The sequence below is a fragment of the Budorcas taxicolor genome, chromosome 5 (genome assembly GCF_023091745.1).
Source record: "Budorcas taxicolor isolate Tak-1 chromosome 5, Takin1.1, whole genome shotgun sequence".
NCBI classification, from domain to species: domain Eukaryota; kingdom Metazoa; phylum Chordata; class Mammalia; order Artiodactyla; family Bovidae; genus Budorcas; species Budorcas taxicolor.
The window spans coordinates 131,309,600-131,328,590 of record NC_068914.1 but is presented as its reverse complement, the minus strand read 5'-3'; the positions used below and the strand labels follow the sequence as shown (position 1 = coordinate 131,328,590).

General features: G+C 33.7%; 1 protein-coding gene across 1 annotated transcript in view; it reads right to left on the bottom strand.

The window, feature by feature from the left end:
* Window positions 1-18,991, bottom strand: part of C2CD5 (C2 calcium dependent domain containing 5) — an 86,641-nt gene that overhangs the window by 33,135 nt on the left and 34,515 nt on the right. Inside the window, exons 11-14 of the mRNA XM_052639686.1 lie at window positions 17,314-17,422; window positions 14,273-14,338; window positions 5,139-5,253; window positions 1,999-2,094 (exon numbers count right to left, since the gene is read on the bottom strand). Of these exons, the coding sequence (XP_052495646.1) occupies window positions 1,999-2,094; window positions 5,139-5,253; window positions 14,273-14,338; window positions 17,314-17,422 (386 nt within the window). The remainder of the gene's footprint in view (window positions 1-1,998; window positions 2,095-5,138; window positions 5,254-14,272; window positions 14,339-17,313; window positions 17,423-18,991) is intronic.

Sequence of the window (18,991 nt, the reverse complement as noted above, 5' to 3'; positions counted from 1 at the left end):
ATATCTATTATATCTATCAGTGGGCAAGAATCCCTTAGAAGAAATGGAGTAGCCCTCATAGACAAAAGAGTCCGAAATGCAGTACTTGGGTACAATATCACAAATGACAGAATGATCTCTGTTTATTTCCAAGACAAACCATTCAATAGCACACTAATCCAAATCTAGGCCCCAATCACTTATGCTAAAGAAGCTGAACAGTTCTGTGAAGACCTACAAGACCTTCTAGAACCAACACCAAAAAAGATGTCCTTTTCATCATAGGGGACTGGAATGCAAAAGTAGGAAGTCATGAAATATCTGTAGTAACAGAAAAGTTTGGCCTTAAGAGTACAAAATGAAGCAGGGCAAAGGCTAAAAGAGTTTTGCCAAGAGAACGCATTGGTCATGGCAAACACCCTCTTCCACTAACACAAAAGACTGCTCTACTCGTGAACATCATCAGATGGTCAACACCAAAATCAGATTTTTGCAGCTGAAGGTAGAAAAGCTCTCTACAGTCAGCAAAAACAAGAGCAGGAGCTGACTGTGGTTCCAATCATGAACTTCTTATTGCAAAATTCAGACTTAAATTGAAGAAAGTAGGGAAAACCACTAGACCATTTACATATGATTCAATCAAATCCCTTATGATTATGCAGTAGAAGTGACAAACAGAGTTAAGGAATTAGATCTGATAGAGTGCCTGAAGAACTATGGACGGAGGTTCATAATACTGTACAGGAGGCGGTGATCAAAACCATCCCAAAGAAGGAATGCAAAGAAAGAAAACATTTGAAATATGAAATGTACAAAACGGATAATCTCTAAATACTGACATCCTAGGGAATTTTTTTCTTCCTTCTACCCTCCTACATTTTTTCAAATTTTCTTTAGTAAGCACTAATAATTTCATGTGTCCATCCAAGCCATAATACGGAAACAATCAAACTGCATGAGAAAGGCTGTTCATTAAATTAGGCTTCTACCTACTAAAGAATGGAAGCTACTGACATAAGCAAGAACTATACGGCAGCACTGGGACAACTCACTGGCAAAGTCAGTTTCCTCAACAGAATATTCCAATTGTTTAGTATACTTCAAAATGTCCAACCTTCACTTTCCTATTATTTACCATGACTTTTAATGCTCTGAAACATATTATGGTCAAAATCCATGTTTAATACTGAGAAACGAAGAAAATGACCAAGGTCTTCATAATATATCTTTCTTGGCAACAAAGACTTGCAAATTTATACTAAATTTGATAACATATAGTTTGGTTGTTTTTTTTTTGGCTTTCTTCCCTACATTAATACTGGGGGGAAATATGCATAGTGTTAGGTAAGAAGTATTTAAGATTTATATTATTCAGGCAAGCTCTGGTATCATACTTACAAGCTTTCTGTATATATAGTTGATAACCTCATCATTTTATTTATGGACACTAACAGATTAAAGGAACCAATAATCAAATAAACCAAAAAGCAGTCTCGTTTTACCTAATGCTTTCACTTTTACTTTCTCTTTAACATATCTTAAAGTCATATTTCACAAGGTTTTTATACATAATTGAACCTTTTATATATAATTTTCGTACAACATAGTGTCTGTTTTGTAAATTAGAAATTTTCTTTATGGAAATTGTTTCATGACCTTTTCCTATTTTGGAGGTAAGACAAAAGGAAAAGAAAGGAAGAGAAAAGTCAAAAGAAATTACTTCTACATTGTAGCAAACACAAAAATGTATACCTGAAATTCTTCAATTGGTAATCACATGTGCCATTTACTGAGATATTAAAAATAACAATGTGCGTCACGCAGTGCAGAACCCAATACTTCTTTGTTGCTATGGTGTTGCTATGGATTAGGTAAAAATCAGTCAAGTGCCTGGTCCTGATTTCTACACTGCACCCGTGTTACCCGCCCTCATAGAGAAGGATTATCCCAGCTCTGAGAAGAAAGTCAAACTCTCCCTTCTCTACCCTTAAGGAAAATAAGCCATGCTGTCGTGACAACCTCTGTTCCAAACAGCCCTCCACGGTGCCATCCTGCAAAAATCTAGGGTTCAGTACAGCTGCCGTGCCGGATGCAGATAAAATACAGACCTCTTCACTACAAAAGAAAAAAAAAAATAAAAATAACCAAGTTAATATTTTCAGGCAGTCTAACTCTGGAAAATGTTAAATATCAAAGTCATTACCAAGGTGACAATTTAAATTTAAGATAGACTTTACTAAATATTATTATCACAGGATTACCTCCTAAATCTAGGATAGAAAATAGAAGTAACATTGTTAAAATGAAGACAAAGAGTATTCTTTGTCACTTAAAAATTGTAAAAGATATAGTATTAGTGATAATTCCTTTAAAATATGGCAAAGCTTATAAAGACTGGAATGTTTAAAAATAATGGTAGTAACAAACTATATTGCTAGCCCATTAAACTGTAATAAAATACTCTTTAAATGAATATTGAATTTTATTAAAATTATTCTAAAAGCACAACTATGTAAATATCTACATTGCTTTAGCTTAATTTAAACTTAATAATAAAAAGACAACTGACACAAACATACAAAGTATACTAGACAGAGCTTAAGCTACATCATATTATATATATGATAAAAACCGATTTTCCAAAGAATTATCTGAAACTCCTTATTACATATTATCCAACCTGAAAACCAAAAAACAATCAACATAATTATTGAATTTATGAATGAGATCACTCAAAGCTAATGGGAAAAGTAGCAACCTAGGGACAATACACTTGAAACAAAGTAAATGGACAAGAAGCAAGGCCATAAAAGAAATGATCTGCAAGAGGCCAAGCTTCTAATGGTTAAATGCACACTGAGAATATAAAAAAAAAACACAAAGCCACAGAAGGCACTGAATCAAATAGCTACTAGAGCAGGTGTGCATTTCAAGGTGTGCACTGCAGGGAACTAAATCCAGTAATAGTAAGTAGGACGGGTTAGAACAGAAAAAACTAGTAAAGACAGGATCTAAATACAAAGATTTTCTGAGGTCTCCAGGGAAAACAGAAGCTTACATCAGGTGAATGCAAACTTCTAAGTAAATGAATTGGACTCATTTCTGTAGACTCCTGCATCTCTGACTTATCTCCAGCAACTGAATCCACACCTCTGGCCTTCTCCACATGCTACTCTTTTCACCCTGAAAACCCTCCTTATGCCTTTTCTCTTCATGATATAACTCGTTTCTCAAGATACAGTTCAAGCTTCAGTTACTGCATTAAAACTTTCTTCCAATCTTCCTAACCTATAGCCCTCTAGGATCCTAAGATACACTGGGATATCTCTACCATAAAATGTATTATGCTTGTCTTAATTCTCCAGGAGAATGTGAATCTGATGGTAAGAACTGTCTTCTAAAACTATACCCCTAAGAGCTGAAAGTTTATGAAAATAAATCCACAAATAGAGCAAGACTATCTACTGGGGAAAGGTAGGATAAGCCTAACAAGGTTAGTAGGTTAACAAAAGTAGAACAGCTTCTATGAGGACAGAGCAGTTCAAGGGTATAATATATACAAAGGAGTACTACTCAGCAATGAAAAGGAACAGGTTCTTACTAACTGTTACAGGGACGACACTCAATTTAATCTCAACTTAAACATGCTGAGTGAAATTAATTAAACAAAAAGGAGTGCATAATGTTAAGATTCTATTTACATAAAATTCTGTAAAAGTGAAAACTTATTCTAGTGATAGAAAGCAGATCAGAAGTATATCCTGTGACAGGGGTGGGATGAGAAGGGACTGAAGCAAAAGAGTACAAAGGAATATAGAGAAGCTTTGGGGGTGATATATGTGTTGACTGTCTCGACACTAATGATTTCATGGTTTCATGACTGATGCTAATGGTTTCATAATAATGGTTTCCTGGCTTTTATGGTTTCACATAAAACTTATGTGAGAATTTTTCAAAGTAATGCACTTTAAACATGTGCGATTATATGCCTATTATACATCAATAAAGTTAGAGAATGAAACAGCATGGCTCTGTAACATCCTCATTTATTACAGTCTAATCATTTTTTCTCCAACAAAAATGATCAGCACCACCACAAGAAAGTTATCCATGTAATAGCTGGCAGTTAAGAATTACCCAACAGAAGGTGGAAAAATTAGACAGCATAAGGTCAAACAGTGTCTAGATGACATCTATTACCAACTTCTGAAGGAGTGGAAAGTAGGGTTCAAGGATGGCAGACAGCATAAAATCAGAACCTAAGTAAGGAACTGGGAAAACTCTTGATTAAGAGAAGGGCCAAAATAAACTAGAAATAAATAAGCAAATGGAATGGGTAGGAAAATATCAGGTTGTGATCCAACAGTGAAATTTAATGGTTTCAAATTTTTAAAGAGGAACAGTTCCATGTGATAATGAAGTCAAAAGAAGGTTGAAACTCAACTGAGGCTAGAGGACTTGAGAATGAGAAAGCACAAGGACAGGCTGTTAGAAGGGAGATAATATGTTTAACTGGAGGAGACAGGCAGGAAAAAGAGCAGAAAAAAGTTTTGGAGGTAGAAAATCCTGAACAGTGGATTGGCACGGACTTAAATGGGGAAGAGGTTGTCCAAATGAGAGACAGGCGAAAAAGAAATTGAGAACTGAGTATGGAAGTCCCTTCCTAACTGGATAGCGTTAGGGAGATTTGTTGGTGGGAAAAAGTTAAGTTATAGTTCATTAATAAAGGCAGAAGAGTTTACAAATGAATTTGAAAGACACACGGCGGTTCATTTACAATAGATTAAGGGTTTCAAAATCCCAGAGGAAGGAGCTGGTGGAGTCACAAACTGGAGTAAAGTAGGCCTGGAGTTAATACTTGCTGTGTGCCAGTATTATATTCTCATTTAATGTCTCAATAACCTTAACTGATAGGTAGTTATTGTCTCCAACATATAAACTGAGGCTTGGAGGAGTAGAGCAATTTTCCTGAAGTTTCAGGAAAATTAAGCAGTAAAGATAGCATATGAACCTCCTCCTGATGTATTCTAAAAAAGCCCATGCTAACTGGATCAATCCACTTTTCTTCTTTTCTCCATATCTGCCTAAAGCTTTTCCCCTTTCAGATGACAATCTGTAAACTACAGCATCTAGAAAATCAAGTTGTTATTATCATTTACCAGATGCTAGTTGATTCACTGTAGCCCACTACAGCATGACAGCCTAGTGCTTTGGCATGGGATTTTATTTCTTGTCTGATTTCTGCCCACCATGCATCTCGAGTTTCTGGTTCATCTGAAAAATAAATTTTAAATCAGTTCACTATTCAATAGCACACTGTCTATTTGAACAAGAAATATTTAAAGTACACATACTCTGGAAGGCAAAGAACTACTATTCTACAACAGGTTTTCAAACTTCACATCTTTAAAATGCTAGTTCTCAAAAGCTTATTAACATTTTCATTTAATGCTACTTCTCAAGAAGTTTAACATTTTAAACTCAGATGCTAGAAAATAAATCCTCTAGTTCTATTTGCTTTATTGCTTTAGGGCTATCTATAGGGATCTGTTTTATGAGACACAATTTGAAAGGTAGACCCAGAGTTTTCAGACTCTAATCTTAAACTAAAAGGACTTCCTATGTCTCACCTCACTGAGTGAGCACCTTGAGTCATATCCATAAATTTATTTTAAATTCTGATTTCATTTCCTGGTACTTAATTTTTAATAATGCAATACAGTCTGGGTTCTCTGCAAGGCATAGATTTATCAACATTAAAAAGCAGAAAGCCATCTGTAGCCATCCTTCTAAAGAGATGTGGGTCCTGAAGCAAAGTGACAAGAAATAAAGGGACTGGCCAATTCAAAATAAAGAAAGCAAATACATCGGAAACATTAGCACGAAGAATCTAGTTAATGTACATAAGGACAAATTTCAGAAAGAACACTGAAACTCCATATATAGCTCTGTCATTAAGAAAATGCTTTCGAATCACAGAATCACATCTTATTACCATAGAGTAGGCCAACATTGCTTGCAATGGAGCATTATAGATGGAACATCTGTCACATACACTTTCTAATTACTTGCATTTAGCTGCAAACTACTGAAGAGCAGCTGCATATATAGTTAACTTTTCATGCGCAAAGATGTTAAAAACAGAAACGGTCTATATCAGCATATCCTAAATTGTTTCTTTTTTTGTGACCAATTCCATTTGGGAACAATTTGGAAAAGAAAAAACCTGATCAACTCTAAATAAGATGTTAAGCTCTTACTGTAAATCTTTCACATTAAAAAGGCACTATTACGACTACAAATCCAACAATCCAAAACAGCCTTCTGAGTTTCTGTACATATGCAGTTTTCAAATACGTTTTTCAAAATAAGTAGAATAAGTAGAATCATACTCACTAGTGAAATACTGAAGACAGCAAAGTAAAGAAAGGTTAAAAGGCTTGTTATAGCTCACATTCCTATGGTGGAATTTTGTTTCCCCCACAGGGAGATCAGCAAAAAGAAATGAGGAGATAAAAACCAGAACTACAAATGATGCCAGCCAGTTCTTGCGTTAAAGTCTTAGATCCAAGACCGTGCTACCCTAAAACTTTCTTTCAGAAGAGAAGAAAGAAACACAAAACTCCAGGAAACTGAGGAAAAGATCAAAGTACGAGATAAAGAAGGAAAAGAAATAGAAAATACTACAATATGGTGTTAGCAATCAATATTACGAATTCAGAAATGGGTGAGACAATTAGGAGGCCCTATTTTGCACATATGCTACTATGTTAAAGAATTTCTTCATATTCCTAGCTGAATTGTAGACATTAAGAGCAGAAAAACACTTTCATATCCATTCTCTCTTTTTAGGACATACAAGTTTCCAGATTAATTTGGACATCTATTAACATCATCTTTTCCTAATAGGGAAATTTCACATCATAAGACAAACTATTATTCAACTAGTTGCTCCATCTATCAAATTACTTATGATTTTCTAAAAAGATAGCAAAAATAAGAGAACTATATCTCAGCTTAGAAAAAAATTATTTTCCTGAAAAACTATGTAAAATGAAAAGTCTACTTTCTAAAACATAATAGTAAAACCTGCAATTTACTTTTCAAATCATTCTGGAAGTTTACAATAATATTTACTAAATCAAATAATCATATACTACATTTTAAAAAAAAATAGATTTTCTCACATTAGGTTGGCCTACATCTTGCTACATGGTAATACATGGCAGTTTTTCTGCTTTAAAAATTTTACAGGATGTAATCAACAGTATTATATTTTTTTAAATTAATGAAAAATTTGGAAGAAGCTACTTATTTTAAGTTTGAGATCTATTTATTTAGAAAGGCCAGCATGCCTAAATGGAAAAGTATGTAATAATAATTACTATGAGATACATGTAACCACATAGAATACAAAGTTTATCTACATCAAACTTACCTTGGTATAACACATAAAATAATCAGATAATTAAACCAAACACTATGAAAGAATAAGTGGCTGATTTAAAAAAACAAACAAAAAACCGACAAAAAGCTGAATGCAGTGCAAGTAGAGCATTCATACTCTTCTGACAAGTTCACAAGCAGCCTTTATTTTTACATGAGCCACACAACTGCACGTGGGGATGCCACTGTCGTAGTTAACACAGTATTTACAAGTTTAATAAAAGCTGAAGAGTTACATAACAGGAGGGCTAAGGAAGCAAATGGTGTTATGTCCACACTCCAAAGAATTTCTTAAATTTGGTTTTTGGCTAAAGCAAAAGCTCAAAGAACGAAGGGTTTTGCAAAGCAGATTCAGCAGACAGGAGCCAGAAACAGTGGAAACTTTGGCGCATGCTTGGATCAGGTGACGGTACAGACTGAAAACTATGGCAGCTCACTGAAATGGTTACAGAAAGTAATGGCCCTACAGTCTAGGTGAAAGCAAGGCAAGCATACAGTAGGGAGCACTTCATCACAAACCAGTAATTGGATTAAAATCATTACCTACAACTGTGAGCAATAAGTCAAGGGACGAATTTTTTGGCTATTAAATTTAGGGGTTAATTAAGATACAATTAAGAAAAATCAATTTATTTAATACTACAGAAAAATTAAGCTTCTCTTCAAAGCCTATCTTATACTTAATGCCAGAGATGAGCCACAGAATATTCAAGTAGCAATCATGATTCAGTCTAACTTACTAGTACTGAAAATTCAGAAACAAAAATCAGAGTGTTTAATCCCTACTAATGGAAATCTTAAAGCTTAAAAACTGCTAATTATACTTCTTATAGGAAATACATTAGTGAATCTGAACTGTTTTATTCACCCTACAAAAAAGTAAAAACTGAGGATTTACCAAACTTATATAAAAGGCAAAACAAAGAACCTGGTTTAAAAGTTTACTGGCAACTATACACGCCTTATATGAAACTGGATACAATTTGGTCACTTGAAGGATATACAGCTGAGATGTGAGGGTTTGAAATTAACATTTCAGAGATGTGAAGAAAAAATATCTTCACTTAAAATACCATGCTCCTCCCAAGAATCTATAGAATTAATGATAATCATAAAAAGATTATCATTTTAGGAAATATGAAGTTACTTATTATATAAATTATATTTCATACTATTTTGTATTTTTCTTCCAAGGGTCAGAACTATACATAGATAATTATCACAAATCTTTTACTATATTCTTTTAATTGCAAGCACGAATTGAGTTCTAGATCAATGCCTCACTGATGCCTCTTACAAGGGTAATGTCCTCACACTTACGCTGACACCACAGTTAATTCGTTTTTCTATTACTTGTCTAGAGCATGGCCATAGCTTGATATCTTGCCATCTTTTTAGTATTTTATCTTGTTTCTAAAGCACAGGTGACACTGGTGAAGATTCCTAAAATGACAGTAATAGTTTACCCCTCAAAAAGTAAAGAAGTGAACAACTCAACATAATAAGCCTTTATAAAAGTCAATTCCTTCGAGATTTTAGGCAATTACATATTTGCAACTAAGAAATGCTAACTACATAAAGAGTTAAATGTATTTCTATTTTTATATAGGTCTAGAAGAGAATAATTCTGTCCCTGGGAACCTTTTAATCAAGTTGAAAGAAAAAAAAAAGGAAATGGGCAGTTATTCAATCTAATTTTTAAATAAACAAGAGAAGATAAAATGTTAGACAGGATTTTCAGAAAAAGGACAATGTATCTTGTTACTGGCGAGCACAAAAAGCTACCTTCTCAAATATCTGAAAGTAATAGTCCAACGCAAAACAACCTTTTGAAGAAGATACATTTCCACTAATAGAATAGAAATTAGAGAGTCCAGGTTCAAGGAAGTATAGAACCTCAAACTGGTTGGGGATTCAGTATAGACTAAAAAGAAGAATCTCATTATAGAAGAAGTAATGCACAAACTGAGAGTGAACTTCAAGATGTGGTAATTTGGAATATTAGGATGGTGGCTCAGATACAATCCATGTTGGACCAAACCGCAGTCGTTACTATTTGTTTAAAAAAAAAAGTCAAATATGTAATTTACTCCTTGACTGTGACATTTCATTCTTTATATATATAATGTAACTGGTGACCAGTTACATTATTTTATACAGAGAATGATACATTACATTTACATGTTACATTATAATAATGTAATGGAATATCCAGTTACATTTTACATATTTCATATATATGAAGAGTGAAATTTCACACTTAAGGAGATTATCCATCTGACTTTTTTTTACAGATAGCAGAAAAGTAATGAATATCCAGTTACATTATATATAGAAAGAAAATTAAATATTATAGTTATGTCACATTATAAAGGAAAGCTCACAAGTCATGCATGCTATATTTATGCCTTCTTGAACTCTATGTGTCTACTTTCTGAAAACCTTATTAAAATACTGAAAACCAAATGCTGCTTAACTACTTCAGGCTTACTTTGCACATCTGCTCATGAATGTCCCTCAGATGTAGAAAAATAATGACTGCTGAGATCATCAGTAGAATTCAAATTCCAACAAAGTCTATCTCCATTTAACTCTCTCTCTCTCTCACACACACAGCAAAGTAGTATAAGAAATAGACTAGACTAGTATGTAAACAGGAGGTTTGCCTGGGTGAACCCTGGTTATTTCCAATCCCCAGAATTGTGCTTAAGACATGGTAGGCACTTGACAAACATCTACTGGAGAAAAATTTGAATGATCAGAGTGGTAAGTATATTCTATATAAATATTTCCTTATATAAATATTTCCTCAGCTGACTCATATTGTTAAATATTTTTAAAGTAGTAACTACACTTTTAGATGTTAACTATTAATTTTGCCTCCAAAATAAAGTTAAATTTCTAACTATATTTCTGAAAACAAAAAAAGAGAAAGAGAGTAACATTTTCTAAATTTAAACCACTAAATCTATCATTAGCTGAAGTTCATTCACTGTAAGATTGAGAAAATTTCCAGTCTAATAAGTCTTAAAACCTACAATCTGTCTAAAAGAGTAAAAAAAGAAAAAAAAAATTTTTAGAATATTCTCAAAAACAAAAGAAAGGCTATTCAAACATCTTGCTTTACTAACTCAGGGCTTAAAAACACTTAAAAATACTGTCTAAGTTCATAAGCTACTTCAAACTAGTATTTTTCAAATGACATTATATAACTACTTTAAATTTCCTCTTGTCACTTCTAAAAACATTATCTAAATTGACATGCAGGAAAGAATAACAAATGTTCCTCAACTCACTGAGACTGTTATAAGTAAGAAACTATGTGTGACCTATTCAGAAATACTTCTAGTGGTAAACTCAGAAGAAAAAAAGATTACAGCCATTTGAGAAGCAATGAGCTAGGGCTATTAAAATTTACTCAAAATATTATTTACAACTGAACTTTCAAACAGACTTGAGTTTCTACAAGGTAGGAATCATTTGCCCCCTGGGATGTTAAGACTTGCAGACCTGTGGGACAATCATTACCCTTCCCTCTCTCTCAGCTGAAAGTTGCACCGAGCCTGTTTCACTCACCACATTTTCCTATAATTACCAAGTCCTGAAGGCTTTACATTCTAAACAGTTTGTAAATTTGTGGTTAAGAGTGTTAAGCCCTGAAGCCAAAATTGTAAGGTTCAAACTGGGGCTCAGTCACTTCCTATTTGACCTCGGACAAATGGCTATGTTTCGTACTGCTCACGTACAAAATGAGACGAACGCCTATGTGAGGGCTGTGCTTGAGGATTAAATGACCTACTACCATAAAATCTTAGAAGAGTACATAGTAAGTGCACCATGAAACTTTAGCTCTCCTGTCACCATCAGATCCCAGGTCACTATCTGGCTAGGACTCCTGCACTGCACTAACTGGGCTCTCCCTAGTCTTGCTGCTTTTAAATTCATTCTGAATCAGAAGGCAACAATTTAATGCAAATCTGACTACTCTGTCTTGAATCTCCTGTCCCTGGCATGTCACACACAAGATCTGCAAATGTTATATTCTCCTTCCTAGTAGCAAGGTTCATTTTGTCTTTCTCCAAGTGTTTTAACAGACCAAAGAAATAAGAAACAAGGTAATAAAAGGTAAGAGTTTTGAATAAATTTTCAAATATTGAGTTCCTTTCTTCCTGCTCTATAAAAATACCTTCTATCACTGTAGTTAACACTGTAGTTAACACAAACTAACATGACAAAGCAGAAGAAAAGGAGGTGGGGGAAAAAGGTAAACTAAGACATTTTGCATTAATAGCAAACAAAAAGTATGAATTAGCTATGTAATAAACATCAAAAGAGTAATGGCTAGGATATTGTTTTGCAAATGCTTGAAGTTTCAGAAATAGACTCAAAGAATATATTAACATGGTTCCAAATACACTGTCTGAAATATAAATCTAAGTGAATCTTCATATACTATCCAAAACTGAGCTCAAGATTACTACCTCTATAAGGTACCCTGCCACACAGAGTTAATCTTAACTTTCTCTTTAACTCTGAATCTTGTATCACACCATACTACACAGTACGCCGTTTACGTATTCTTCTATCCTCCTAGAATATAAAAATAGGGGGACAAGTACCTTTGCACAACTCTTATCTAGCAAATTGCATAGTACAAAATAAATTCTGATAACTGCCCACATGGTCTACTGTTTTGCATGAAACACTATTGTGTGATATAAAATGTTTTCCTATACCGTCCCACATTTTTATGTTTCTGAAATAAAAATGTCAAATAATTAGTATGTTTGACTAGCATGTGTTCCTCTTTTTTCTTAGAAGGCTTTTATGAAGTCAATGCTATAGCTGGTATCAGAGACCAGGAAATATAGTATTGATAAATAATTTCTAGCATTAACAGAAACTGTATCAACAACTACTTTTCTACAATTTTTGATTTTCTGTGGTAATACAGGACAAGAGTGGCTAAATATTCCCTAATTACAGAGAAAAATATATAAATGATTTGAATACATTTACCAAATATATAAATTTTTTGCAGAATTATCAAGCTATTTTTCTGAAACTAGTATCAGAAAAATCCTGGTTTCTAAGTATATACCAATTCTTACCAGAAAGACTAAATATCCCCAATCAAAAACATAAAACTATGAGCATATTAAACTGAAAGCATCATTTTTTATGTTCTTTTAATATGCTGTAACATATCCATCTTTTCTTTCTTATACTTACTACTGGATTTTATTTTAAATGATGGCAAGATATACTGCTTCCTCAACCATGTTCCTCCTCACCAAATTTTGTTTACAGGGAACAAAGTCTTTACTGTGTCTTTAAGATTTAACTTTTGCCTTTTCCACTTTCCAAAACAGTTCTATCATCTATTATATCTCTCATTTTAAACATCATTGCCCTCACAAACTTTCAGCTCCTTAAATTATTAATGATGATGCCTCAATGTCCTATTCTTATATAACTAGCCTTTTCTCTGCCCACGACCATAATCTGCCCATGTTTTTCTAAAATATATTCTTATTAAATGAATCCAGCAGGATATTTTTAATTTCTCATAAAAAAAAACAATATAAAGCATGACTTACAAGAGATTACTTTAACTCTAACCAATGTGATACATGCTGGCAAAAACTTAGATAGGAAATAGAGGTAATTTCCTCAAAGATTTACCAACTGATGTCAGTCCAAATCTCCAAAGGTTGGACCAGATCAGATTGTTGGACCAGATCAGATCAGATCTGACTTTAGGTTAAATCCACATGATGAACATGAGTTACTTCATAGTCAAACATACACTACTTACATCAGAACTTACTCCTGGACTCCTAAAAACAAAAAAAGTTTATAACACTGAAAAGATTATGGGATATTATCTCAAATGTTGAGCCTCTTGGTGCTTCTGCTTTTGTTTTTCTATAAATAGATGTACTTTCTGATACAACGAAAAAAGTTCTTTAGGAAAATGCCAGTTTCTGATACTGAATCAAATAGCTCTATTATTTAATTCTAAAATAGAGATAATATAAATATCTACATTTTTATGTTGAGAGAACATGCTTTTAATCAAAAAGAAAAATTAATTGGCTTTGACTCTAAACCACATCATCAGCTGTAAAGCTATCTTAGTTTCTTTAAAAGCTACAAACTATATTCATATGTAAAATTACTTAAAAAGAAAAAAATATATTCTATTTGGAAAGGGAGAGAGGAAAGCTTATGAAAGCTGTTAATCCCCCCAAAATCTGCTCCTACTTACCAAATTTCAGAACACTTCTAGAATTATAAATAAAAATACAGCAAAACCACTACAATATTGTAATTAGCCTCCAATTAAAATAAATTTTAAAAAATTAAAAATAATAAAAATACAGTTATACTTTTATAATATTTACAGAACACTAAATATATTCAAATCTAAATTGAAGTTTAAACATACTTCAAGATGATCAAACTAGCCATTTGATACTTATATATTTAACAATTACTATTCCCTTAATGATAAAGCTAATCTAGTATCATTCACCTGATAGGAAAAAACTGTACAAAATGTAATAAATATAATTTAAAATTATCACTCTGAAAGTTCATCACCTAACAGAAGTCATTCATAATTCATGGTATTTCTATGGTTTTGATTAATTCATTTTAGTAAAAACATTTTTATGTTTGTATCCCCATGGAAATTACAAAAGTTATCACATATGTATTCCAAAATATATCTGTATTAACTGAATTGACATTAAGCCTATTTAATTGAGAACATTTCTAAAAACTTCACTGAGCTGCCATAATTTTTGTCAGCATATGTAGTACTGAATGACCATTAAAATACCTGAATTGAAACTATTCCAGTCTAGCAGTTTGTAAGATCTTGTGTTACCCATAATTCCGACAAAGGCTGAGTTCAAAACAGCAAATTAGTAGATCAGTTTTAGGTGCAGAATAGTAGGGAAAAAAAAAAATACTACAAATAAGAACACAATTGACACCACCACTTGACAGGAACTAGAAAGACACAGACAGCAGAGTTAATAAGAAGTAGAAATAGAGAAGAAGGAACATGCTATAGTCATCTAACATTAACTGAAGTCTAATTATTATTTCAGATAATTAATTACCTTTTAAAACCTTCCCATTCTCTCCCTTATTGTATGACCTGTTTATTTATTATTGAAGAAGAGGAAGTTCTAAAGAAGTAACTCCAAAATAACAATCAATAGTTAGCAGGTGGTAGTCGTTTTAAAATAAGGCTTTTCCTTTTAAACTTAGTGTGAAATGAAAATTTCCCATATTCACTAGTCAAAAAATAGCTGCAAGATTCATCTGAGAGTGCAAATATAGGACTTTTAACATTAGCACGTGTTATCTCATCTGTCATAATTTTCTTTCAGCAGAGTAACTCAGAATCATAAAATTAATAAATCTTTATTATGGTAGATACTAACTGAGTTTTGTTCTGACATTTAGCTTCTGTAAACAAATTAAAATTTTTTCACACATAATTATTTACGGGGCCTGAAGATTAACAAAATGTTAAACAAATGTTCCTTTTTCAGGCACAATACATATATTAAAAAAACATCCAAATAATGTGATAATTATATCAAAATAATATAATATTGGGGCCATTAGAATATGATTTGTATTTAACCGAAAATAAAAACAAAACTGAAATACAACATTTATAACATTACAAGTATTTACATGTATTATATATGCCCATAATCTTCTGGAAAATAAACCATCAGTAACTGAGAATTTCTCCACATAAACTGAAAAAATATTCTGATAGGGAAGGAGAGAAAGAAAATGGATGTGCCATAGTTACAATATACAAATCATATTTTATAAGAAGGAAGAACTTGTGTTTTCTTCCCTGGGCCTGGAATTTTATATTTCTTACACAACTAAAAATAAACTGTCAAGTATGGAAAACGCTCAAAAGCAGGTTTTTTGGGTTGTTTTTTTTTTTAAGTAATGCAATTTAAAATTTGGCTCTCTACTTAAACTTAGTTTAAATAACCTTCGTTTCTTCTCCTAGATTCTACAGCTTACTCAGAGTACATGGAAGCAATGATGAAATTTAAAATGTTCCCATCACGAACAACTGAATATATCCCTAGAGCCATTTTTGGAGCTATTATATCGATGGGTAGATGCCACCTATCAAAATACTTGAGTCAAGGGTACACAGAAACACAGGTAACTGGCCTTGGGTCACCCAGTTAGTGTCAGGTATCTTAACTCAGTATTTCCTTGCACTTCTCAAATAATTTAAGTTCCTAAATGCACAGATATGAAATTTGGCATAGTCTTCAAGATCTCAATCCATTAAAACTGACATCAGTCTAAATTTGCCTTTAATTACTGCTGCTGCTGCTGCTAAGTCACTTCAGTCGTGTCCGACTCTGTGCCACCCCATAGACAGGGTCCCCCGTCCCTGGGATTCTCAAGGCAAGAACACTGGAGTGGGTTGCCATTTCCTTCTCCAATGGATGAAAGTGAAAAGTGAAAGTGAAGTCGCTCAGTCGCGTCTGACCCTCAGCGACCCCATGGACTATAGCCTTCCAGGCTCCCCCGTCCATGAGATTTTCCAGGCAAGAGTACTGGAGTGGGGTGCCATTGCCTTCTCCGCTTAATTACTACAGAATGCATAAAATACTGCACGAAGAAAAGATTTTAAATTGACCCCAAAAATGAGATACAGGGGAAAAAAATAATAAACCAGAGAAGAAAAAGAGAAGAGTGGTACTTAAAATATGTATTTGCTCAACGTTAGAGTTAAACTAATCCCCCAAAGTATTGCTTTTCTGCAATTCCATTCAGGGTTTAGAAAAATTCCATTCTGTTTTAATTCAAATGACATCAAACTATGGGGCCCAGATTAAATTTTTTAAAAATCTATAAGAACGGTAATGCTTTGTATCCTCAAAATCACTATTTGAGTTTTGCATACAATAATTTCAAAGCATTTTTCTTCTTTCATAGCTGTCAGTACAAGGCCCCAAAGAGCTTACTGGAAGTGACCATTTCAGTTTTCAAAAATACATTTGCATACATGCCAGGTAAGAATACTAATATAACTTCAAGTTTAAGGTATGTCATCAAAATAATAACTGACTTGAGCAAGTTACTGGGCATCTAGTCAATGAGAGATGCAAGAACAAGTTCCATCGGGAAAGGTCCTACTATACTTCTCATGCTTATTTTAGATTTAGAAAAACCAGCAAAGCATTTTTAATCCAAGGGTCTGAAATTACTGGGACTTGCATGCCTTTTTTCTCTTTTATAATCAAGGTTCATGTTTTAAAGAAGTGAGTTGCCATTTTCTCCTGTTTGCTTAAATGGAATAAATAGCTACTGAAAGAAACCAAGGATCCAAAGACAATAATTACTTTTTAAAAACTTTTAGGTTCTCTACACAATGTATACATGTCAAACTAAGACTTCTTTTGTGAATAAGAAAATTACTCAAATAACCCATAAAGAATTATTCCAGTAAAAAGAATTAACCTAACCTCTTAAGCTAATGGCCACAATGATCAAATTGTAAATTTTGTTATCTGCCTGAGTCAAAGAAAACAGCTGACTCAAAAGTGATTTAAGGACTGCCTCAGAGTGATACACCTTGGCCAAAAATGAATCAAGATTTGCTTTGTATTAAAAAAAAGGTAACTGAAATATACATGTCTACTTAGTTTATTTTTAGTTAAGATTACTGCAAATATTTGAAAGCAACGTGTGCTAGTTTATACTTTCTTCGTCATTTTTCTTTTTGGATAAATTCAGCTTAAAAAACTATAAAAATCAGTGTTAATAATAATCACAGTGTAAGTAAATGAAACACAGAAAACAAATGTTTAGAGAACATACCAGGATTGTGGATACGATCCAAAAGCTTCACAGAGCGTGCACTAACAACGCCCCCAACATGCACAAGGAATCCAGGAGGAAATGCCGTCAGGGTGAAAAATGGAAATTCCTAGTAGAAAGAATGGGGGAAAAATATGCCTGACCATGTGTGAAGTACAAATGCATGTCTGTTAAAAAGCTTGTCATAAAGAAATGAATTCTACCCCTTAACAAAAGGCTACCAATTATACATTACAGATGCTTTGTAATGAAAAGCTTCCTTGGATGCTGAGTTCCCAATCCATTTTCCCATATGTATTATGTTATAGAGAATCCGAACACCTTTTTTATCACTTCTAAATGAGAGAAAAAAAACAACATTCTCAGAGTTTCAATTTGAGATATTTGAACACACTCTTCCTTCCTCTCAATCGCCTATTGCGATCGAACTTGGCAATGAGATGAGGAATCTGCCTGAACCACAGTCCACGTCTACTTCTCGACGGGGCAGACTCTCCCTCAGACACCTACCCTGTTCCAGGCTACTGGCAGACTCTGAAGTCTTGGGGCAGGAGGTCTAAAACAAGGTGGGGCTGAGGGAGGAGGAGGGAGAGGATGAGCAGAGCAGGTTAACAGCTACATAGAAAGATGAAGAGAAGAGCCAAGTTCAGGTAGGCAGAGAATTACTGTGTGGGCTTATTTCCTCTATCAACAAGGGGGCAGCAGGAAAAAAAAATCTAAATATATAAATGCATATTAAGAAGGGGAGAGGTATGTAGATGACAGCAAGGTAGGCAATAGAATTCTACAAGTTCTTCCAGGATTTATTCTCCTCTTTCTCTCGCTCTCTCTCTCGGACATCAAATTTGTCAACTTAGAAATGAAGAGATGCAGGCAACAGAGAAATGGTAAAGCAGAGAAAGAAAATTTATTGAAATAGCACCCAAAGGAAAGGAGAGTTCCTGAGGCCGCTCATATGATAAAAACTGGATGCAAGAAAGGAAAACAATATCCAACCTGTCTGGCGGCAAGATTAACGTAGCTCACTTAACCACAAGTCACTTAGCAGTAGCCTCAGCTATTCAGAACATACTGAGAACTGGAAATTAAGCAAAACAGGGCTCTCAACAGTCAAAAGAACTGTTGCAGTTGCAAGGACTAAACTTCATGTATTTCATTCCTAACAGATCCCCATAGACTATATTCATACAATGATATATGGTAATTACAAGTGTATAACATTACAAATATATTCTAAAATCTACTGGTATCTTTTTTTTCTGGACCATAGCAGATTAAATGCAGCAAATAAAAGTTTGGGAGATAAAGAGATACAGAATACTACAAGAAGTAGGCACATTAACCACAGCAAGATTACTGACTGGCTGCTTAAAGCATGGGGATATGAACTGACCAAAGCATAATTCACACAGCAAAGCAACTTGGAATCATTTAGCACAGAGGCAAACAGTCCTGCACACCCCAATAACCCATGACGTATAGTATTAAAATATATATACATGTGTGGGTGTGTGCACACACACACTCATATTCAGAAATAAATTCATTAAAATTTAAAAGTAATCTTTAACAAGGGCAAGGAAAACCTATGCTATGTAAAAAGGGAGTGAAAAAACAGTGGAAGTGGACAAGTTTGACCCAGTTGATAGGTAGAGGCCCCCTTATTTCCACCTAAATT